The 24,163-nt window shown below is 42.3% G+C and overlaps 1 protein-coding gene and 1 long non-coding RNA gene across 2 annotated transcripts in view; one reads left to right on the plus strand and one right to left on the minus strand.

Moving 5' to 3' along the window:
• Window positions 1–17,251, minus strand: part of brap (BRCA1 associated protein) — a 39,859-nt gene extending 22,608 nt beyond the window's left edge. Inside the window, exons 1-7 of the mRNA XM_072247727.1 lie at window positions 17,056–17,251; window positions 12,422–12,586; window positions 10,757–10,988; window positions 2,755–2,944; window positions 2,530–2,643; window positions 1,935–2,083; window positions 1,146–1,221 (exon numbers count right to left, since the gene is read on the minus strand). Coding sequence (XP_072103828.1) covers window positions 1,146–1,221; window positions 1,935–2,083; window positions 2,530–2,643; window positions 2,755–2,944; window positions 10,757–10,988; window positions 12,422–12,586; window positions 17,056–17,131 — 1,002 coding nt within the window. The 5' untranslated portion in view covers window positions 17,132–17,251. The remainder of the gene's footprint in view (window positions 1–1,145; window positions 1,222–1,934; window positions 2,084–2,529; window positions 2,644–2,754; window positions 2,945–10,756; window positions 10,989–12,421; window positions 12,587–17,055) is intronic.
• Window positions 17,252–17,291: 40 nt separating this feature from the next.
• Window positions 17,292–24,163, plus strand: part of LOC140190765 (uncharacterized) — a 32,380-nt gene continuing 25,508 nt past the window's right edge. The window contains exons 1-2 of the long non-coding RNA XR_011883680.1: window positions 17,292–17,339; window positions 18,231–18,316. This is a non-coding gene — a long non-coding RNA (uncharacterized lncRNA). The remainder of the gene's footprint in view (window positions 17,340–18,230; window positions 18,317–24,163) is intronic.

Below are 24,163 nucleotides of genomic sequence, written 5' to 3' on the forward strand. Positions count from 1 at the left end.
AATCTTCACAGGATGAATCAGAAATCAACAATGAGCCAACAAAACACACAGCAAATAACATCACTATTTCAAAGAACTGATTCAACCATATTGATGAGTCTTGATAAGGGCAGATAACAACATGAATAATACCTTTTTTCTCACAAAGTAAATAGCACACCAACTGAAAATAACCCAGCACTTCAAAGCCATTGAGAATTAACTGAAAGTGGTTTATTTCACAGACAAGCACAGTTTTACACAGTAAATTTAGAACAATTGCATCTCTTACAGGTATACTGCAATTGAAATGCTTTTTAAAATTGCTTTATTTAACTTAATATTATTACACGAAGAGAATAACAAATATTTTTAAAGCTACAGTACTGAATCTATTTTTCCCAGTTTCAACTGAATAATCCAAGTATCAGCAGCAAAGTGAATTTAATCCCCATTTTAAATAGTTTGTTCAAAAGGGTCAGTAACGAAACACAGATAGTATAAGACCACAAAATTATTGATACCTGAAATGTACAACCCCTTCAATTTGAAATTTGGGCTTGAATCTATTCTAAGTAAATTAGCATAGAAGATAAACTTGGGATAGAACCGGCTACAACTGTCATGTCAAGGGGTTTGGGGCAATGCAATCAAGTGTGTTATCACTCTACACTGCTACACATTGTTGACCTTGGTTCAATTTAAGTGAGCAATCCCTCTTGGTAGTCCTAAGGAATGGAAATTTTTACCCTGGCAAAATAGGGATTTACTTGTTCTTTTTTTTATTAAGCACATTGCTAAGGCAGATTTTTCTCCAAACCAACTGAGAGCAATAAAGCTTGAAGAGAAAATCATGCCAAAACTGTAATATATTTCACTCCAGTGTCCAGACAACACTTAATGTGGCAAAAGTCCTAAAAAGGAAAGAAATCAGTACCTTGAGGTGTTTTTTTAAAAAATCCCATTAACAGATTTATAGTACATTAAATCAAGAGATTTTGCAGATGCTGGAAATCCAGAATAACACGCAAAACATGCTGGAGGAACTCAGCAGGTCGGGCAACATCTACGGAGAGGAACAAACAGTCGAGGTTTTGGGCTGAGACCCTTCATCAGTTCTTTCAGCATTTTGTGCATTACAAAAAGATTTACATTGTAAATCTTACCTCCTGGACACCACATTCAAAGCATTTATTCTCTTCAACTGGCTCTGGAGTCTGACAATACCTGCAAACCGGACACCTGAAACAAAATAAATTCTCCGGTCATTAATCAAGTCCAGCACTTGACATTTTACATGGGGTAAATACATGTTTTTCTTTAAAGTCACAAGAGCATTGTAATGCCTTACATTTCAGCAACTTTCTCTGCGCTAAAGCCAAATGAAGGTAGCTAACATTTTCTGATTTGAATATTTACATGAAGATAAATTACCAAATGATAATGATTAAAGACTAATGCAAAGAAAAGAAAATGATAGCAAATCAAGTTACCAAATCATAAGGTGAAAAAGTTTTATCTCAAACTAACAATATAAAACAGTGCAACACAGACACACAAAATGCTGGAGGAACTAAGCAAGTCGGGCAGCATCTAGGGAAATAAGTAAACAGTTGACATTTCGGGCCGAGACCCTTCCACAGCTCAGTGGAAGTTGGGCTCTTGCACATCTGCACCGGTATAACTGTGGTTCCTGTGCATTGTTCGGGGTAGTCCCACACTACTTCTGCAGCTGCTCCAGCTTTAAAGATAGCTCTCAGATTTTGAGACAATTTCAACCAAATTATTTCCTTGAAGGATTTTTCACAATATTGCGTACAATCCAACATTCTTTCCACCGATTAAACCTTTAATACATTCCTTCCCCATAGCGCAATATATCATACAATAATTGTGAAGACTGTAGGAACCCTATAGAGATCTCACTCTGATCATTTATTTTTGTTGCAACTTACGTTGTATCTTCCCAGTGTTGTAAGCAATGACTATGAAAGCTGTGATTACAGAGTATTGTTAGAACGCCATTTACTGACTCATCCATTCTTTCCAGGCACACAATGCAGGGTGGTAGTTCAGTTACCCCCATTACAGGAAGACTTGCTCCCTGAAGAGAGAAAACACAACATCAACAATTCCAAATGAAGTCCTAAGTCCAACTCTGGCAAGTTGGCTCAAATCCAACTGGTAAACAATATTGATATACTATCAAGATACAATAAATAAACCTCAACTCTATTCGGACTTCCAATTAAGGATATGGTGGTGGTGGAGGACAGCCAGTGAAAGACTTTTCTTTTCCACACTTGCCGGGATTACTCAATCAATTCTCAATGGGGAGGGAGTTGCTCACAATCATTTCCTGCTTCATTACCCTTAGTTAATATAAAGCAGAAGGCAGGGTGCTCCACTTGTTTTGTCTAGTCATCTATTGGCAAATCCTAACAATTAAATATCATAACCCACCAGTCAGCATTCACTGCTGCTACTAAGCTACAGTATTTAATTCCTTTACAATGCTTTTCATATTAATAAATAGGATAAAATACCTACATCTTCCGATTTGATTACTTCGGCCCTTTCCACATACACCAGCTGACATACATCCTCCTCAATGGAATTAAATTGCCGACCATTACAGGCAGTATAAAAACTGTCTGCTTCTGCCTAAAATTGAACGTACAAAGATTGAAACATGAATTTAAAAAATCAAAACATTTAACCCATTTTCCAACCAAGTGCTCAATTTTGCCCGGAACTCAATTACTTCGCTCTTACCTGAGAACAAAATTTGACAAGAACCATGTACTGGTTTGGGGTGGAATCTCTTATTATTTTCATGTGCTCAATCGAATCATCAAATGGCGCCACAAACCTCATAAGGTCATGACTGGTCATGGTGGCTGGAACAGTTAGAATACACAACATGGCACTGCGCCTCACATCTTCTTTTAAGGAAGTCATCTTGCTATGGGAAAAGAACAGAAAACGTAACTAGGATTGCTTAAAAATTGCATAATAATGATGAATATTCATGAATACTAATAACAGATTAATATTTAGCTCCAAGGTTAAAGCTAGAGAGTACAAATATATTCAGAATTCAGTAATAGCAAAGGGCCTGCCATTTTACAGTGATTTTACCCATCCAGCTGCTTGCAAAATGGCAGGACTATACCAAGAAATATAGACTGACCACTTCTCCGCTGAGCTCTGATGGCCTTTTCCCTGTGCACTTAGTCACCAAAGGAGAAACGGGTGACTAGGGAATCTGCTCTCATAACTTGTATGGAATATGACAGCCAATCCATTTGACTGACGATTACCTTGATTTACATTTGTTTATTGTCATATACACCAGGGTGTAATGAAAGTCCTTCTTCTTATGAAGCTCTCAGAGTTAACAGTATACACGGTCATAATAAATGCAACAATGTGTGTGTTCGTCCATCGTCAACGTCGATGGGGACTCCGACATGATGGTGATGGTGTCGAGACTAGCGCGTGATTTGGATTTAAGTGAGGGAGAGTTGCGCAGCGTCAGCCTCACTCTCTCTTCCCAATTCCCATCTGGATCCAGTGGCAAGACAGAGTCGAGACGGCTGGAGATGGGACGTCTTCTGTGTCTTCTCCTGCTCTACACGTTCCACGACGCTTGCACAGACCGCCTTCTTGACCGTTGGACCTTCCATTGGTCTCGTCCGCTCAATCCGCCAGAATCTGTCTTCGCATGCTGGGATAGACAACTCCCTATCTCACCGAGGGTTTGAGACCCGTCGGCTTCCCTCACCTGGTTTAGCCGGCTTGTCGAAGCCGTTGCCCAGGGTGTGGCCGCTGTCACATGCAAACAGCTACGGAGAGCCACAGGTGAGAGCTGAGTGCCAGGTGGGGACCAAAGGTGGACTAACCGCCTTGAAAAGGACGCAATATGTTCCCCCACAATATGCAACAATAAATACATTGATAAGTGCAAAACAGCCTAATATAGCTAAGATGCCACAACAGAATATTAAAGTGACAATAGCAGAATAACTGAAGGGATTATGAGAACATAGCAGCACCATTGGGAATCATTCAAAGGGTGATCACTTCAGGACTCTGATAGCAGTGGGGAAGAAATGGCTCTTAAGTCTGGATATACAATCATATACCACTGCAAGGATGAAAAGTAGGAATAGGGTAGGTTAAGTCTTTTTAAATGTTTTTCTCCCCCTTACAACTTTTAATGATTTCATTACGTTAGAGTTTCTTTTAACTAGATTCTTTTTCTTTTAACTTATTTAATGTTCCTGAATATACTGAATAACTTTAAAAATTTGACATACAGCGCCTATAAAAAGTATTCACCCCGCCCCCCCCCCCCCCAGAAGTTTTCATGTTTTAGTGTTTTAGAACAATGGATCACAGTGGATTTAATTTGGCTTTTTTTGACACTTATCAACAGAAAAAAACTTTCATGTCAAAGTAAAACTAGATCTCTACAAAGTGAACTAAATTAATTACAAATACAAAACACAAAATAATTGACTGCACAAGTATTCACCTCCTTCAAGTCAGTATTTAGTAGATGCACCTTTGACAGCAATTACAGCCTTGAGTCTGTGTGGATAGATCTCTACCAGTTTTGCACATCTGGACACTGCAACTTTTCCCCATTCGTCTTTACAAAACTGCTCAGGCTCTGTCAGATTGCATGGAGATCGTGAGTGAATAGGTCTTTTCAAGTCCAGCCACAAATTCTCAGCTGGACTGAGGTCTGGACTCTGACTTGGCCACTCCAGTACATTAACTTTTGTTGTTTTTAAGCCTTTCCTGTGTAGCTTTGGCTTCATGCTTGGGGTCATTGTCTTGCTGGAAAACAAATCTCTTCTCTCAAGTCACAGTCCTCTTGCAGACTACATCAGGTTTTCCTCCAGGATTTCCATGAAGTTTGCTGCATTTAGTTTACCCTCTACCTTCACAAGCCTTCCAGGGCCTGCTGCAGTGAAGCATCCCCACAGCATGATGCAGCCTCCACCATGTTTCAGGTAGGTGTATTTTTGATGAGGCTTACGCCAAACATAGTGTTTAGTTTGATGGCCAAAAAGCTCAATTTTTGTTTCATCAGACCATAGAAAATTCTTCCAGCTGACTTCAGACTCTCCCCCGTGCCTTCTTGCGAACTCTAGCTGAGATTTCATAAGTTCTTTTCCCCCAACGGTGCCTTTCTCTTTGCCACTCTCCCATAAGGTTGCAACTGGTGAAGCACCCAGGCAACAGTTGTTGTATGCGCAGTCTCTCCCACCTCAGCCACTGAAGCCTATAATTACTCCAGAGTTGTCATAGGTCTCTTGGTGGCCTCCCTCACCAGTCCCCTTCGTGCACAGTCACTCAGTTTTTGAGGACAGCCTGCTCTGGGCAGATAAACAGCTGTGCCATATTCTTTCCATTTCTTGATGATTGACTTAACTGTACTCCAAGGGATATTCAGTGACTTGAAAACTTTCTTGTATTCATTTCCTGACTTGTGCTTTTCAATAACCTTTTTGCGGAGTTGCTTGGAATGTTCTTTTCTCTTCATGGCATAGTTTTTGCCAGGATACTGACTCACCAGCAGTTGGACCTTCCAGATACAAGTGTATTTTTATTACAATCAATTGAAACCCCTTGACTGCACACTCGTCTCTAAAAACAAATCTCCATTTAACTAATTATGTTACTTCTAAAACCAATTGGTGGCACCAGTGATGATTTGGTGTGTCATATTAAAGAGGAGGGTAAAATCTTATGCAATCAATAATCTTGTGTTTTATATTTGTAATTAATTTAGATCTCTTTGTAGAGATCTGTTTTCACTTCGACACAAAAGTGTCTTTTTCTGTTAGTAGTGTCAAAAAAGCAAATTAAATCCACTGTGATTCAATGTTGTAAAGCAATAAAACATGAAAACTTCCGGCAGGCGGAGGGAGGGGTATACTTTTATAGGCACCATAAATTAAGGTCAAGAATGTGGCTTTGTCTTTTGCCAAACTTCATGACAGGAGCTTTTCCTGACCACATTATTGTTGAGGCCAAAAGTCACTCAGTTCCACAATTGTCTTGTCCAGCGTGGCCAGCTTCAAGTATACCAGCCAGATAGGCTTAGAGTAATAGGGAATCAAGCTGGGAGTCCCTACAGATAATTGGAACTAACACTTCTAGTGCTAAGAGTAACCTGAAATAAATGCATAACAAAGTTATATTAATTTTAAATGACAACACAAATAATCTAGTGTGTTCTTATGGAAAATTAACAACTTAATTGTTTCTCTTCACAGATGTTCCTTAATTAGCATTTGCTGTTTTACAGAAAATGTAATTTAGTTGCAGCAACAGAATTGGTTCACTTCTGCATCAAAACTAGAATGAAGGTCACAAAAAACTCCAAATATTACAGAAGAATTCCATTATATCCCACCTAAAAGTTGCTGAACTTTCAGACAGAAGGCACATCAGAGGTGGAAAGGTGGATAAAAGGAGCAACCAAAGAATATGAAAAGAAATGCAAGGGATATCAAAATCAACACAGCCTTTTAAAATTATGTCAAGTAAAAGTGAGCAAACAGGAGGAGATACAAGGCCCAAGAATGGATCATGGCGATTTTGTTAATAAGAGTTAGAAAACAGCAGGCACTTTAATTTATTACTTGCCATCAATAGTTACATCTAGACATCCCAGGGGTGACCATATTTACTTGATATTTGATGGGAACAGATGTAAATTGAGCATTTAATAATAATATTACAGGATAAACAAGAACTTGATAGATATCGCCATTCCAAACACACATAACTTACAGAAATTAGTAAGTGAAAAACAGCAGAAACATACTGAATAAGAGGAAACTGCAAGACTTTGGAACATGAACAGGGTATACATTGTCCCAACAGTAATATCTGCAACTGGTATCATCCCAAAGTCACTACACAATAGCATTAAACAATTCGGGATACACAGGAATATTTATATAAATATTCAGAAAGCCACAATACTAAACATCACTAGAAAGTTCCTAGCAATTGAGAAATGAGTGTGCTTGGCTATGCCTGTATCTCATGTTTCACCAGCTTGAGCTGAGAAAAAAATAAAATAATAATAATAATAATAGGAAATGCCATCATAACTACTGGCATAATCTTTCTCCAATATTAAGGTCACCATATTTCACTCTTGTACATGGACAGCCTGAATGACAAAATATGGAGATAGAGTCATAGAAAAGTACAGCAGAGAAACAGGCCCTGCAGCCTATCTATACTCATAATTTTGTATACCTCAATCAAATCTCCCTTGATCTTCTACATTTCAAGGAATAAAGTCCCAACTTATTCAATCTTTCCTTATAACTCAGGTCCTTCAGGCCCAGCAACATCCTTGTAAATTTTTTCTGTACTCTTTCAACCTTCTCTATATCTTTCCTGTAGGTAGGTGACCAAAACTGCACAATACTCCAAATTAGGCCCCTTACATAACTTCAACATAACATCCCTTCTCCTGTACCCAATACTTCGATTTATGAAGACCAATATGCCAAAAGCTTTCTTTATGACCCCATCTACTGTGATGCCACTTTCAATGAATTATGGCTCTGTATTCACAGATCCCTTCGTTCGACCACATTCTTCAATGCCGTGCAATTCACTGTGTAAGACCTACCCTGGTTGGTCCTACTGAAGTACACCACCTCGCATTCGCTGCATTAAATTCCATCTGCCATTTTTCCAACTGGTCAAGATCCTGCTGCAAGCCATGATAAGAATTACTCACTGTCCACTACACCCCCAATATTGCTGTCATATCTAAAGGTCTCCAACTGCATGGACTGTTTTGATGCAGTGCATACCAAGTCCAGCAGGAAAAGAAATACAAGAAAGATTGCATTTTACAAACCATAAAGCAATATTTGAATGAGATATCAAAGATTAAGAGTCATAAAGAACAGAAAGGGCCTTTTGACCCATGATGTCTATACTGATTCCATTTATCTTCACTAGGACCACATGAGCTTGCAAATATCAACTTTATTCACCATATACATTTAAATGTGTTAGGTATTTGCTGTGGTGTGTTGGTTAATGCATGACATGTAACAAAAACAATTCAACAATTATAAAAAAGCTAATAAAGTTTGAAGCTAGATGACAAATATGGAATAAAATGTGCATAAATGAATATATAAATAAATACCAGTATGCCTATTCAAAGCTTACTTAACTTATTCAAGTGTATTAGATGTATCCAATTCTATCCCCTCCTCAGGCAATACATTCCAGATATAAACCACTCTCCATGTAAAAATAAAATTTCCCTCTCAGATCTCCTTCATAACTACTTCCTCTGACCTTTTGTTTTAGACACCTCCACCACGTGAAAAAGATTTAAATTATCTGTGAATCTCATTACCTTACACAATTTAATTAGGTCACCCCCCCCACTTCCCTCCTGGGAAACGAAGCACAGACTAAAGTGCTCCAATCCAGTCAACATCTCAGTAATTCTCCTCTGAACTGTCTCCAACATGTCTTCCTTCATATAGCATGGCAACCAGAATTGCACGGAATACCCAAAATGTTAAAAAGCTGTACCATACGAATGATTGAGTACTACAGTAGGGAAACAGGCCCTTCAGCCCATCTAGTCCATACTAACCTGGTTTTCTGCCCAGTTCCATCTACCAACTCTCTCATCCAAGTACTATAAATTGAAACACTATAAAACATTGCGTCCTTGCTTTTATATTTTCGTCATCTTCGAATGAATGCATCCGGACCACAACCCTCCATATCCTTCCCATCCGTGTACCTATTCAAATTTCTCTTAAACATTAACATCGACTCTGCATGCACGACTTGCACTAGCAGTTTGTTCTACACTCTCACCACTCTGCGTGAAGTTCCCCTTCAATTCTTAACCTATGACCAACTAAGCCAACCTCAGTGGGAAAAGCTTGCAATTATCCTATCTATACCCCTCAAAATTTTGAATACCACTATCAAGTTTCCCCTCAATCTTCTACTTTCTACAGAATAAAGTCCTAATATGTTCAATCTTTCCCTGTAACTCAGGTCCTCAAGTCCCGGCAACATCCTTGTAAGTTTTTTCTGCACTCTTTCAAACCTATTTACATCTTTCCTGTGGATAGGTGACTAAAACTAGACACGGTACTCCAAATTAGGCCTCACCAATTTCATATTGCATTATACAATTGCATCATAACGTCCCAACTCCCGTATTCAAGACACTGATTTATGCAGGTTAATGTGCCAAAAGCCTTCTAACTGTGATGCCACTTTCGAGGAATTATGGATTTGTATTCCCAGATCCCTCTGTTCTACCGCATTCTTCAGTACCCCACCGCTCATGGTATAGGACCTACCCTGGTTGGTCCTCCCAAAGTGCAAACCTCACACTAGTCTGCACTACCTTCCATCTGCCATTTTTCTAACTGGTCCAGATCTCGCTGCAAGCTTTGGTGGTCTTCCTCACTGCCCACTACACCCCGATATTGATGTCATCTGCAAATGTGCTGATCCAGTTTACTACACCATCCAGATCATCGATAAAGATGACAGCACCAATCACTGGGGTACAGGCCTCTAGTCAGAGCAGCAACCATCTACAACCACTCTTTGGCTGCTCCCATTCAGCCAATGTTTAATCTAATTTACTGCCTCATCTTGAATGCCAAGCAACTGAACTTTCTTGACCAACTTCCAATTTAAGACCTTATCAAAGTCCATGTAGATAATATCCACTGTCTTGCCTTCATCAACTTTCCTGGTAACTTCCTTGAAGAAGTCTGTAAGATTGGTCTGACACGACCTACTATGCACAAAGCCATGTTGACGATCCCTAATCAGTCCTTCTCTATCTAAGATACTTTTAGATAGAGAAGGACTCTGACATTACCTTCCAATAATTTTCCCACTACTGACATCAGGCTCATCAGCCTCTAGTTTCCTGGCTTATTCTTAGGGCCCGTCTTAAACAACAGAACAATGTCAGCTACCCCCCAATCCTTCAGCACCTCACCCGTGGCTGCGGATGTTTTAAATATCTCTGCAATTTCTGCACTAGCCTCTCACAGGGTCCGAGGGAACACACTGTCAGGCCCTGGGGATTTATCACCTAACTCCCTTTGCAAAACCTCATCACCCATCATACCTATGTCTTTGGTACTGACGTGCATCATGATCTCTAGCTGTCAACCCTCCCATTTAAGAATGCTGTGGACTTGATCCGTGATGTCCCCGACTTTGGCATCCGGGAAGCAAAAAACCATCCAGGAAACACAAAATAATCTGCAGATGCTGGGGTCAAGGCAACACTCACAACATGCTGGAGGAACTCAGCAGGTCGGGCAGCATCCGTGGAAAAGACTGGTCCACGTTTCGGGCCGGAACGTCCACCAGTCTTTTCCACGGATGCTGCCTAAACCATCCAGGAATCTCGCTCTCAACTACAGAGCCTCTTTTCTGTTCCCCTAACCAACAAATCCCCTATCATTACAGCTCACCTCTTCTCCCCTCTTCCCTTCCGGGCCACAGAGCTGACCCTGTGGCTTTCCTCTGCTCGGTCAATCCCCCACTACAGAATCCAAAGCGGCATACCGATTGTTGAAGGGAATGGCCACAGGGGTACTCTGCACCAACTGCCCATCTCCTTTCATCCTCCTTACTCTGAATTTGGCCTCACTCGTATCTGTCCTCACATATTCTATGCCCCAACTTATGAAGGCAAGATAACTTTAAAAGTTCTCACTCAGTTTTGTAGAGGTGCATGATTCCATGTACTACTTCAACTGATGAATTTCCACTGAAGAATGAGATTTGATCAGGCAGCTGTTTAGATGGTGAGTCTGGTGCATTCCCACTCTGGTCTTTGTACAATTTACTCTTGTCATTTGGATCAATGGTACTTGTTTTCTCCATAGGGTCAGTACTGTTTGTTGTCTTCTGGTCAGGCTTCAGTGCAGATTCCACAGTATCTTTGTCTGTAAAAACACAAATTTGTCAGGGCACTCATGGAAAAAGAAACCTACAAATCAAAAAAGCACAAAGAATTCAAGGGGTAAAGATCTGGTGAACACAACTCACAGGTTTAATGAATAAGGAGCAACATAGCAGCCATGTCAAAGTCAGATAATCTAATAAATTATGTATAGACTGGATGATTCCATTTGCAGATCAAAGATACTCTGTTGTATCTTGTGAGATTTGCCTTCTATTCTCATCTTTACAACCTTTTAGGATGTTGGAAAAGATCTGTAGCTCGGGTTGAGGTGAACGGCTTGCCGATGTTTCATTATCCAGCTAGGCAATATCATCAGTGCAACTTCGAATGAAGTGCTGGTGATCTGCATTGTCTGTCTTTTAAGTGTCCTGTGATTAGTCTGTTTGCGTGTGTGGGTATATGTGCCATTTCTATTGGTTACCGATTATGTAATCCGCGATTGGTTCATTAAAATCGATTAGGTGATAACTGTTGTCCAGGTTGGGTTAGTCAACCAACCGTTACGTAGGATTAACGTGTCCTCATTGATTGACGTGTGTAATCAGGTGTGAACTGGCTCTTGGTTTTGGATTGATGACTTGATGCCGAAGTGGGATGTAAACTGGGTTCATTTTGACATGTTTGTAGAATTCTGTGTGGAGAACAAAGCCTCTAAGAATTCTTGGGCTTGTTGTTGAGGGGCTTGGGCTAGGATAGTGACATTGGTCCAGTCGAATTGATCTGCTTCGCTGTCACAATGTATAGATACAAGGGAAAGTTGATCATGATGGTTTACAGCCAGTTGGTGTTCATGTACCCTTGATAGCTTCCTACCAGTCTGTCCAATATAATTCTTGTCAGTCATAGTCATACTTCATTGATCCCGGGGGAAATTGGTTTTCATTACAGTTGTACCATAAATAATTAAATAGTAATATGTAAATTATGCCAGGAAATAAGTCCAGGACCAGCCTATTGGCTCAGGGTGTCTGACCCTCCAAGGGAGGAGTTGTAAAGTTTGATGGCCACAGGCAGGAATGACCTCCTATGACGCTCTGTGTTGCATCTCGGTGGAGTGAGTCTCTGGCTGAATGTACTCCTGTGACAGTTAGCGCATGGAATTGTATATAGGGTGTTCGTTCTGTGCGTCCTACGTAGGCGGTCTTTTATTCTTGAAGACCACATAGAATATGAATTATATGAATGTTTGCTAATTGCTAATAAAGGATTGAAATAGGGAATATGACTCTTTGGAGCAATTACTGGAGCTGTGGGCATGTCATATAAGTACAACAACTCTGTGGGGTTGTAGGTTGGCAGCAATTGTTTTGTTTTAATTTTGGATCAATTTTTGCCACTACAGCTATATTTTTCTCCAGGACTTGCTAAGATTTATTTTTCTCTATTCACACATTGCACTATTATTTACTGTACCTTTGCTGGAGGTTATAGTTTCAATTACCATGTCTCTCATCTCTCGACGACCAATATGCTGATGCAAAATAGTGGATTTCTCTCCAGTTGTTTTACCCTCCAGCAACAGCTTTGCTGAACTTAATGATTTCTTCTCTTTACTCTCGTCATCTGCCATATTGAGAGCTAAGCAGGCAGAAAACAAAGCAGAGTCATATTTTGTACCTTTATTTTCATTATTAAGACCCTAAGATATAGGAGCAGAATTAGACCATATGGCCCAATGAGTCTGCTCCACCATTTCATTATGGCTGGTTGACCTATTTTCCCTCTCAGCCCCATCTCTTGCCTTCTTCCCGTATCACCTCACACCCCAACTAAACAAGAATCTATCTTAAATATACCCAGTCACTTGGCCTCCACAGCCACCTGTGGCAACGAATTCCACAGATCCATCACTCTCTGGTGAAAGAAATTCCTCCTCATCGTCATTCTAAATGGACGCCCCTCTATTCTGAGATTGTGTTCTCTGGTCTCCCTCACGATAGGAAACATCCTCTCCGCATCCACTCTATCGAGGCCTTTCAACAGTCAATATATTTCAATGAGGTTTCAATTAAGAGAATGTATATAGTTTTTTGTTAATTAAAGCAAGGCTGAAATAGAACAACAACAAAGAACACTGGCTGTATTTATGATATGAATGGTCCTACTCTTTTCTTTCCCCATAGGCAATACACTTCAGCAAACATTGTCAGGTAAAAAGTTACTTTAAGCGCACAGATGGAATAAATGACCCGAAAGAATTATTAAGCCAAACTCAATAGTCAGTGGAGCATTCTGCCAAGATTCAATTCTCTCTTAATTTGTTGCTTACCTTGCATACAAATTCACTTCTCCTAGCAACCCTAACATTCTGTTTCACAACTATAAATCATAACCCACTGTTACTTAATACTTCAATTGTTTTAATTAATCAAGCCTATGCCTTGCAAACAGCCTACTTTCCAAGTTACTAAAGCAGACCAGTGCTAACACACTGGAGAAAAAAAAATATTTAAACTATCTGCTCTAACTTTGATTTGTTTATTGAGATACAGCGAGGAGTCAGCCTTTCACCCAGCAACCCGAGCCTAATCACGGGACAATTTATAATGACCAATTAACCCATCAATCAGTACATCTTTGGACTATGGGAGGAGACCCACACGGTCACAGGGAGAACGTACAAACTCCTTGCAGGCGGTGGCTTATGTCATTAACTTAATCATTCTACTATTATATAACTCAGCTATCTCTTGAAATACAGCCAATGTTCTTATGAAGCCAAAGTCAATGAATGTTTTGCATTGTGTAAGTGGATATGACCTGATACTTTTTGGACACATGAAGTGTGCTTTTCTAAAACCTAGTGACAACATGGAAGAAAACAATTTAATAATACAACCATTTATTTTGTAGTTATCCATTACAAATTCTTAATTTACCTCGAGGTACAGTAGCAATGGGGTCACACCCATGGACAAAGTATTGCATATAGAAACACATTCAAATGTAGACAGCTATCTTTTTGTTAAAGTCTTAGAAAACTACAAGATTGTTATAAAAATCACCACATTGTCTCTTAAGGAAACTTACCCAGCCTGGTCTAATCGCAAGTTGGATACATTGATGTGGTTTGTCCTGAACAGACTTTTCAGTTCACAGGCAATGAGTAACAGACAAAACATTGTATTTCCAATGACATCTACATCTCACAAATGAATACATTTAAAAAATGCTTAGTATTGGTTGCATGATGGACTAACAAAATGGCACTAATTAATTTTTCAGAATCCAAACATGCAGCACTCAAATACATTCAAAAATTTCTATAGTTTTACCATGGAGAGCATTCTGACAGGCTGCATCACTGTCTGGTATGGAGGGGCTATTGCACAGGACTGAAAGAAGCTGCAGAAGGTTGTAAATCTAGTCAGTTCCATCTTGGGTACTAGCCTACAAAGTACCCACGACATCTTCAAGGAGCGGTGACTCAGAAAGGCAGCGTCCATTATTAAGGACCCCCAGCACCCAGGGCATGTCCTTTTCTCACTGTTACCAACAGGAAGGAGGTACAGAAGCCTGAAGGCACACACTCAGCGATTCAGGAACAGCTTCTTCCCCTCTACCATCCAATTCCTAAATGGACATTGAACCCTTGGGCACTACCTCACTTTTTAAATATATATTATTTCTGTTTCTTGCACGATTTTTAATCTATTCAATATATGTATACTGTAATTGATTTAATTATTATATTTTGTTTTTCTTTTATATATTATGTATTGCATTGAACTGCTGCTGCTTAGTTAACAAATTTCACGACACATGCCACTGATAATAAACCTGATTCTGATTAGCTCCTGGAAACAAAAACTTCATAAGAATCTGTCCTTCAATTCTCATTCAACTATTGAAGGAAAGCAAACCATTGAATTACCTAGGTGTGATTTCAAAGTTACAATTATATTTAATGACTCTTGCTCTCATTTTGAAGACTTCCATGGCACTGCCTATCCCAATGAAAGCAAAATGCAACCGATTCTCTATGTCACTGATGCAGCTCAGGCACCTGCAGAAGCACAAACTGCAGTAACCGATCTGGCATCTGCTCAAAAGGGCATTTGCTGGAAAGCTGCGTGAATATACTTGCACATGCAGTAAATCCACATTCCTCAGAGAATAACATTAGTTGCTGGTGTTTCAATGCACTTCCTCATTCTTCACAGTCTAAAGGTTGATTCTTCATCCATTCCCAGATAAAATAGTAGGCATTTCATCCTTAACCCATTGTATTTTCTCAATTACATGATCATACATTCCCCCCCCCACCCCAGTATAGGCTTGCTTTCACTTCAGTACATGACACAGCAGAAGACGGCTGTGTTTGATTGCTTTTAAACTACATTAGCCCAGGACGCACACCAATTATATATAGAGGTACACATGCTCCTATCTACACTCTCTGGCCCCACTTCCTCATCATCCCAACTGATATCGGAGTTGTCAACAGTTTTGGGCCCCATATCTCAGAAAGGATGTGTTGTCATTGGAGAGAGTCCAGAGGAGGTTCACAAGGATGATTCTGGTAACAAAGGGGTTAACATATGAGGAGCATTTGGCAGCTTTGGGCCTGTACTCACTGGAATTTAGAAGAATGCAGAGGGTTCCAGAACTTGAGAGCACAGCCTCAAAATAGAGGGGTGACCCTTTAGAACAGAAGGAAGGAGGAATTTTTTTTTGTAGCCAGAGAGTAGTAAATCTGTGGAATGCTCTGTTAACCAGACTGCGGTGGAGGCCAAGTCCGTGCGTATATTTAAGGCAGAAGTTAATTGTTTCCTGATCGGTCAGGCATCAGAGGATATGGTGAGAAGATGGGAATGGAGTTCACTGGGATCCAAGATGGAATGCCAGAGCAGACTCAATGGGCTGAATGGCCTAATTCTGCTCCTATGTCTTATGGTCTCATTCCCTCCTTCAGCTTCCCCCTTTCCTAAGTCCACTCTCAGCTTGCTCTTCTTCTGCCTCCACATTTCTTCTTTCCTTCAGTCAGACCATCTCCACCTTCCCCCAGTCTCTCTCTCTCACATTTCTACAACAGTAGTATGGGTTTCAATAGGGAGAGCCTTGTGAACAGAAGAACAATAACTCTCTTTTTCTTTATTAATACTTGCTGACTCATTTCTTGTTCTCCTCACCTGCAACAATATTTTCACGGGTCCTTCATAAACCGCTTGGAAATTTTACTCTGTATCTGATGTGCTTTATTCTTCTGTTTTAATAAAACCAGGCAAGGAGGAATTTATCTCAGAGAATTACAGGGAATTTAAAAGATTTTTCTCTTCCAGAGGACTGTGGAGATTGAATTATATTTCAACAAGTCTGACCCATTCTACAATTGCTACCCAGCTGACAGCAAGTTATGACTGCGGGAACTCCACTGCTCACGTTAACATGGATTTAGATTCAAGTATTCCTCTCCTTAACACAGGTTATTTTTTTTTTAAAAACTCACACCTCTTTGAACTTTTCTTAAGATTTTGTCCACTTTACAGAAACTTGTTTTTATCAGGTATCAGGATTTCAAATTCAGTCACAAGTACACATACGTGCAAATGCAACGAAAAACTTCCTTGCTAGCAGCACCACGGGCACACAGCACCAGAAACACCAACTTCAGAAGAAAGAAATAAACAAATTATGTAAAGTGATACAAAAGAAAAACAATTAAAGCAAGAAAAACATAATTAGTACAAAACAAAACCTGCTGTAGTACAAAATGGTCATAACTTGAATTGTGAGGCAGGATTTTGAGCTGAAACGCAGACTATTCCTTTCCTCCCACAGATGCTACTCGACCCGATGAGCTCCTCCAGCAGATAGTTGTTCCAGATTCCAACATCTACTGAGCCTTGTGCCTCACAATTTATACTGTATTACTCTGGAAGTCAATCACTGGGGACGACAGTCTCTAATTTCAGACTTCAGCTCAGAAAAAGGGATTAAAACGCAACCGTGTCTCCGGAGCAGCGATGACCAGTGCGTCAGCGCTCCGAACCCATCACCCAGCCACTCGGCCACCCGGCTCCGGTCCCACCCAGGCCACCACTCACCGCTATACTCGAAACCCTCCGGATGGAGCGAGTGGTTCGCTAGCTCCAGACGTATGGCGACCAGTGAAACGCTCATATGTTAAACCCGCGGATCTGCTGATCGGGCTGAAAATAAAAGAAACGGACGGGAGGAGTAGCATCCAGCCCGGAGCCCCAGGCGGCGGCGGCAAAAGCTAAACACCGGGACGGGCCTTCCACTTCCGGCGAGCTCACCTCTGACCCCGCTGACGCGGCGCCGCTTCCCTGGCAACCCAGAAGCTGAGGGAGCGGTCTGGTGAGGGAAGGTCGGTGAAGGAGAAGGAGAAGGAGAAGGAGTGAAGTGAGGGGAGAGGGAGAGGGAGAGGGAGTGAAGTGAAGTGAAGTGAGGGGAGAGGGGGTGAAGTGAGAGGGGAGAGGGAGTGGTGAGGAGGGAGAGGGTGTGAAGTGAGGGGAGAGGGGGTGAAGTGAGAGGGTGAGAGGGAGTGGGAGTGAAGTGAGAGGGAGTGGGAGTGAAGTGAGAGGGTGAGAGGGAGTGGGAGTGAAGTGAGAGGGAGTGGGAGTGAAGTGAGAGGGTGAGAGGGAGTGGGAGTGAAGTGAGAGGGAAGAGGGAGTGAAGTGAGAGGGAGTGAAGTGAGAGGGGAGAGGGAGTGAAGTGAGAGGGTGAGAGGGAGTGGGAGTGAAGTGAGAGGGAAGAGGGAGTGAAGTGAGAGGGGAGAGGGAGTGAAGTGAGAGGGTGAGAGGGGAGAGGGAGTGAAGTGAGGGGAGAGGGAGTGAAGTGAGAGGGGAGAGGGAGTGAAGTGAGAGGGAGTGGAAGTGAAGTGAGAGGGTGAGAGGGAGTGAAGTGAGAGGGTGAGAGGGGAGAGGGAGTGAAGTGAGAGGGGAGAGGGAGTGAAGTGAGAGGGGAGAGGGAGTGAAGTGAGAGGGAGTGGAAGTGAAGTGAGAGGGTGAGAGGGAGTGAAGTGAGAGGGTGAGAGGGAGTGAAGTGAGAGGGTGAGAGGGAGTGAAGTGAGAGGAGAGAGGGTGAGAGGGTGTGAAGTGAGAGGGGGAGGGAGTGAAGATGCAGGAGTGGGTGAATACAAGGGTAACCAGGGCAAGAGATGAATGGGGGGGGGGGGGGGAGAGAACAAGGTGAGGCAGAGCGAACATGCCTGAGAGGAAGGTAAATGAGCAGTGAGAGTTCTTTTCCTTCCCCCTAGCCAGGGAAATGAAAGTTACTGAAGTGATGGACCTTCCTACCGGCTTATATCCAGCTCCTGATTGTCACTGCTACACACATTGAAAGGTAGGATATCTGTGCTTGGTATAATACTTGCTGCCAACTCTTGGTCCCAATTCCCTCCACTAAACTCCATTTTTTTTGTACAAAACATGTGAAAAGGAATCAAGAGCGGCCTGTTCGGTCACTTTGATCTCCTTCAACGTTCAATAAGATCAGAGCTCACCTGAATTTGGCCTCTGCTCTACCTTCCTGCCTGAACACCTTTCATGCACACTGTGTATGAAAATAAAAAGTGTAAAAATACACTTTGTGGGAAAATAAAACCGTGTGAGTTCCTGTTCCATCTGGCAGCCCTGTGGTATCTGTCTCAGAGGCCGACATTCAAGAGGGTGATTTCTCGCAAGGTTGTCGGGCCCTGATGGTGTAGCTGGTAGGCCAACCAACTTGGAGTGTTCAAGGCCACCTTCAATCTCTCAGTACTTCAATCAGAGATTCCCACCTGCTTCAAAAGGGCATCAATCATACCAAAGCCCAGGAAGACCAGGGTGGGCTGCGTCAGTGACTATCACTCACGTTGACTGTGATGGAGTGCTTCGAGAGGTCGGTCATGGCTATAATGAACTCCTGCCTAATCAAGGACCTGGACCCACTGCAACTTGCCTGCTGCCACAATAGGTGCAGGCAAGCTCTCAGGCTCTCCACTGGGCCTTGGACCATAAGACAGAGGAATAGAATTAGGCCATTCAACCTATCAAGTTTGCTTTAGCATTCCATCATGGCTGATTTATTATCCTCGTCAACCCCAGTCTCCCCATAACCTTTGACACCCTGGCTAATAAAGAACCTATCAACCTCCATTTTAAATATGACTTGGCCTCCACAGCCATCTGTGGCAATGAATTGCTTAGATTTACCACCCTCTGGCTAAAGAAATTCCTCTTCATCATTCTAAACGGATGTTCTCTATTATGAAGCTGTGACCTCTGATCTCAGACTCCCTCCCCGCTATAGGAAATATCCTCTCTATCTAGGCCTTTCAATGTTTCGGTGAGATCCCCCTCATTCTTCTAAATTCCAGTGAGTACTGGCCCAGAGCCTTTGAATGCTCTTCATACATTAACCCTTCCATTCTCATGAACCTCCTCTGGACCCTTTCCAATGCCAGCACAATGAATTTCTTGGTCTTGTTGTTGCAACACCACTGTGGTGACATCTCCGAGCCAGCTGATTATCATGCTCCTGTACGCCTCCTTGTCATATCAAAAATTCTGCCAACACTCCTCACAATACCCCAGGTGTGGTCTGAGCAGTGCCTTATAAAGCCTCAGCATCACATCCTTGCTCTTATATTGAAGTCCTCTTGAAATGAATGCCAACATTACATTTATCTTCCTTACCAGCAAATCAACCTGCAAATTAACCCTTAAAGACTCTGAAGTTCTTTTGCAGCTCCAAATTTTGAATTTTCTCGCTGTTTAGAAAATTAACCTGGACACCTTGACCAGCTGGACAACAGTGAGACCTACAACAGGCAGCTGTTTAGTTATAATAGCTTAGTGTTCAACACCATCATGCCTTCAGTACCAGTCAACAAGCTTCAAAGCCCAGGCCTCTGCACCTGGATCCATGACTTGCTCATTGGGAGATCACAGTCAGTGTGGATCAGAAATAACATTTCCTGCACACTACCAGTCCGCACAGGCGCTTAGCCTGCTGCTCTACTCTCGGCACTCTTGACTGCGTGACTAGGCACAACTGAAATCCCATCTATAAATTTGCTGATGACGCTGTTGTTGGCAGAATTTTTGATGGTGACGAGGAAGCATGATAATCAGCTGGTTCGGTGATGTCACCACAGAGGTGTTGCGACAACAAGACCAAGAAGTTGATTGTGGACTTCCAGGAGGGGTAAGTTGAGGGAACACACACAAGTCCTCATTGAGGGATCAGCAGTGAAAAGGGTAAGTTCCTTGGTGACAAATCAAATCAAGCTTAATTGTCATTCACCATCCATAGATACAGCCAAATGAGACCGCGTACCCCTGGGGCCAAGGTGTAAAACAGACAAAAAATGCACATTCTGAATAGCGGGCAAACATATAAAATAGCGAGAAATAGTCAGAATAGCAAGCAACATTCAAAATAGTGAGCAAAGAAGCATGGTTACCCAAAAAAAACATATATATAGTCCGAGATCTTGAGCAACATGTCCCACAATTGATGGGCGCAGATGCACACAATCCAGCCTGTCATTCCACCACTTGAACACAGGAGGCCAGCCCCCAGCTGAGCGCATTTCCTCACCTGGTCTGCACCAGTAGGCGAGCCTAGGGCTCGAGGCCTAGTCCTCATTATAATCAAGGCTATTGAGCTGCCATGTCATCTGTCGCGCCACCAGACAAGGGTAACAGGTCTGTGGTAACTTACATTATCACTGTCTAATAGTCTTGTGATTGTGAGTGAAATGTCCGAGACAATCTCCCACAGTTATACTGCACGCTGCCTTCACGCACCAACGCCGATGCTTGTGAGTAGCAGTCAGCAACATGGTCTGCAGCCAGGTCAGTTCCTCTGAACCCAAAGCAGTTTCTTTCCCGACATCCTGATGGGCTTCTCTGACATCCCAGACGGCTCCTTTCCCAACATCCTGACTGGCTGCTGTCCTGACATCCCGACGGGCTTCTCCGACGTCCTAGCAGGCTCCTTTCCCGATATCGAGGCGGGCTCCATCCCAACCGGCTGCTTCCCCAGCATTCTGGCCAGCCCCTTCGGCATCTTGGCCAGCTCCACTGCCGACACCAGTCCAACTACTCTGATCAATGAGCAGCTCACTGATGCAGTAGCCCTGCAGTACCCAAAGTTCTTGGAATAGAATTGTCTTTCAATCACAAAAAAAAAAATTTTACAAAGAAAACAACACCTTTGAAACCCTGCTTTCAAACACACCGCCATCTTGCTGGAACATCCCTGAAGATCTATTTTGAGTCCCAACACATTGATGCAATTGCAAAGAAGGCATGCCAGTGGCTATATTTCATTAAGAGTTTGAGGAGATTTGGTATGACACCAAAGACTCTAGTAAATCTTTACAGATGTACCGTGGAGAGCATTCTGATTGGTTGTTTCATCCTTTGGTATGGAGGTATCAATGCACACGATTGGAAAAAGCTGCAGAATTTTGTAAACCCAGCCAGTTCCCTCATGGGCACTAGCCTCCCAAACATCAAGGACATCTTCAAAATACGATGGATGAAGAAGACGGCATCGATCATTGCAGGTTCCCATCACCCAGAACACACCCCCTTCTCATTACTACCAGCAGAGAGGAGGTACAAGAGCTGAAAGACACGCAGACGCAACGTTTTGGGAACATCTTCTTACTCCTCTAAAATTTAGAGAACTGTGCCTTGTTTTGTCAATTTCTCCTCATATGACAAGCCCAGCATCCTTTGAAGTATTGCTGCACTTCCCCTATAGCCAGTACTTTTTTTTTAGGCAAGGTGATATTTAGGGTGGCATGGTAGTATAGTGGTTATCACAACATAGAAACATAGAAAACCTACAGTACAAAACAGGCCCTTCGGCACACAAAGCTGTGCCGAACATGTCCTTACCTTAGAAGTTACCTGGGGTTACCCATAGCCCTCTATCTTTCTAAGCCCCATGTACCTGTCCAGGAGTCTCTTAAAAGACTCTTTATCTGCTTCCACCGTTCTCGACGGCAGCCCATTCCATGCACTCACCAGTCTCTGCATAAAAAAAACCTTGCCCCTGACATCTCCTCTGTATCTACTTCCAAACACCTTAAGACTGTGCCCTCTCATGCCAGCCATCTCAGCCTCTGACTATCCACACGATCAATGCCTTTCATCATCTTGTACACCTCTATCAGGTCACCTCTTTACAGTACAGGCGACCCGCATTCAATTACTGCTGCTGCCTGTAAGGAGTTTGTATGTTCTCCCCGTGACCGCAGGGGTTTCATCTGGGAGCTCCAGTTTCCTCCCACAGTCCAATGATTGGTAGATTGGTCATTGTAAATTGTCCCATGATTAGACCAGGATGGAATCGGGGGATTGCTGGGTGGTGCGACTTGAGGGGCCGGAAGGGCCTACTCCGAACTATGTCTCAATAAATAAAAACAACAGGAATTCTGCAGATGCTGGAAATTCAAGCAACACACATCAAAGTTGCTGGTGAACGCAGCAGGCCAGGCGGCATCTGTAGGAAGAGGTGCAGTCGACGTTTCGGGCCGAGACCCTTCGTCAGGACTAACTGAAGGAAGAGTGAGTAAGGGATTTGAAAGTGGGAGGGGGAGGGGGAGATCCAAAATGATAGGAGAAGACAGGAGGGGGAGGGATGGAGCCAAGAGCTGGACAGGTGCCTGTGCAGCTCTTGGCTCCATCCCTCCCCCTCCTGTCTTCTCCTATCATTTTGGATCTCCCCCTCCCCCTCCCACTTTCAAATCCCTTACTCACTCTTCCTTCAGTTAGTCCTGACGAAGGGTCTCGGCCCGAAACGTCGACTGCACCTCTTCCTACAGATGCCGCCTGGCCTGCTGCGTTCACCAGCAACTTTGATGTGTGTTGCTTGTTCAATAAATAAATATTTTTGGACTGAAACATACCATTTGCATTCTTCATTGCTTGCCGCATCTACAGTTTTGTGTAGGGGTACCCTGGACTCCTTGAATATCAAAATATCAATACAGCGTTTCTATCTCTTCTCTTTCATGGCGGATAACCATGTATTTTCCACTCAGTGCTCTGCCTGCCATCACTAAGCTTATTCATATCCTCATGAAGCTTCTCCATGTCCTCATCTCGACAGATTATGTGTAGTTTCATGTGCATGTTTGAGCCCTTCAACCAAGCTGTGGGTGCAGATTGAGAATTTGCATTGCATTATCATTTTCTTTGTCTTGGAACAGTTAATAATAATATCCTCCAAGGCTTTTCAGCAACCTCGACTCTAATTTATTGTTGTTCTTCATATCTCTGAATAGATGCTTTCACAGTTCAATTGCAGACGTACCTAGTCTAATCCCATTCACCTACCACTCCACTGTACCTGTCTCTCCTTAATCCTTGTAATGTTTAAGAATGAGATAAGTAATAACTGGAGTAAACTACCAGGCTCCTCAAGCCTGCTCCACTACTCAAGACTTCACTGCTCTTCCTTGCCAGTTCCTCACAACCCTGAATTCCCCAATCTTTCCAAAACTTTATCTTCCTCCACAATCATTGGAGGAAAGAATTTCAGAGATTCTCAACCCTCTGCAGGAAGATATTACTACAGACTTAAGTTTTAAATGAAAACTTTTTATCTATTGCAATCTTGTATGTTTAATCTGTACAAGGAATACAGATCCAACTCCTGTAGCTGCTCATGATAGGACAACCTTCTCATCTCAGGAATTATTCTCGTGACTCTCTTTCAGATAGACTGCCTCCAAGATTTCTCTCCATTTAGCTAATTATTTGTCTTTTTTTGTTTCCCCTTACTGAAATGCATGACCTCACGCTTTTCCATATTTGCCAAGTTTTTGTCCACTCAATTGATCTACAGTATATCCTGGTGCCGAACACAACAATCCTTACTATACCATGGCCTCCCACCAACTTGCATTTGTCAGCGTGTTACTGACAAACTTGAATACTTTGCCCTCGTCCAGTCTTTAAAATAAATAGTAAATAACTGAGTGTCAAGAACTCTTCTCTTGGTAGACTATTAATTATATCATTCCAGCTCTTAAAAAACGTTTATTCTGATTCTGTGCCTTCTGTCCATTGTGTGACATTGTTGTAATTTCATTTTCTGACAGAAGAGGTCACTGCTGGACCATTGTAGCTCACTTCAATAGAGTTAAATATACAAAGTAATAGTAATGTTCAAACACTGATTACACCA

The sequence above is a fragment of the Mobula birostris genome, chromosome 31 (genome assembly GCF_030028105.1).
Source record: "Mobula birostris isolate sMobBir1 chromosome 31, sMobBir1.hap1, whole genome shotgun sequence".
Lineage (NCBI taxonomy): Eukaryota > Metazoa > Chordata > Chondrichthyes > Myliobatiformes > Myliobatidae > Mobula > Mobula birostris.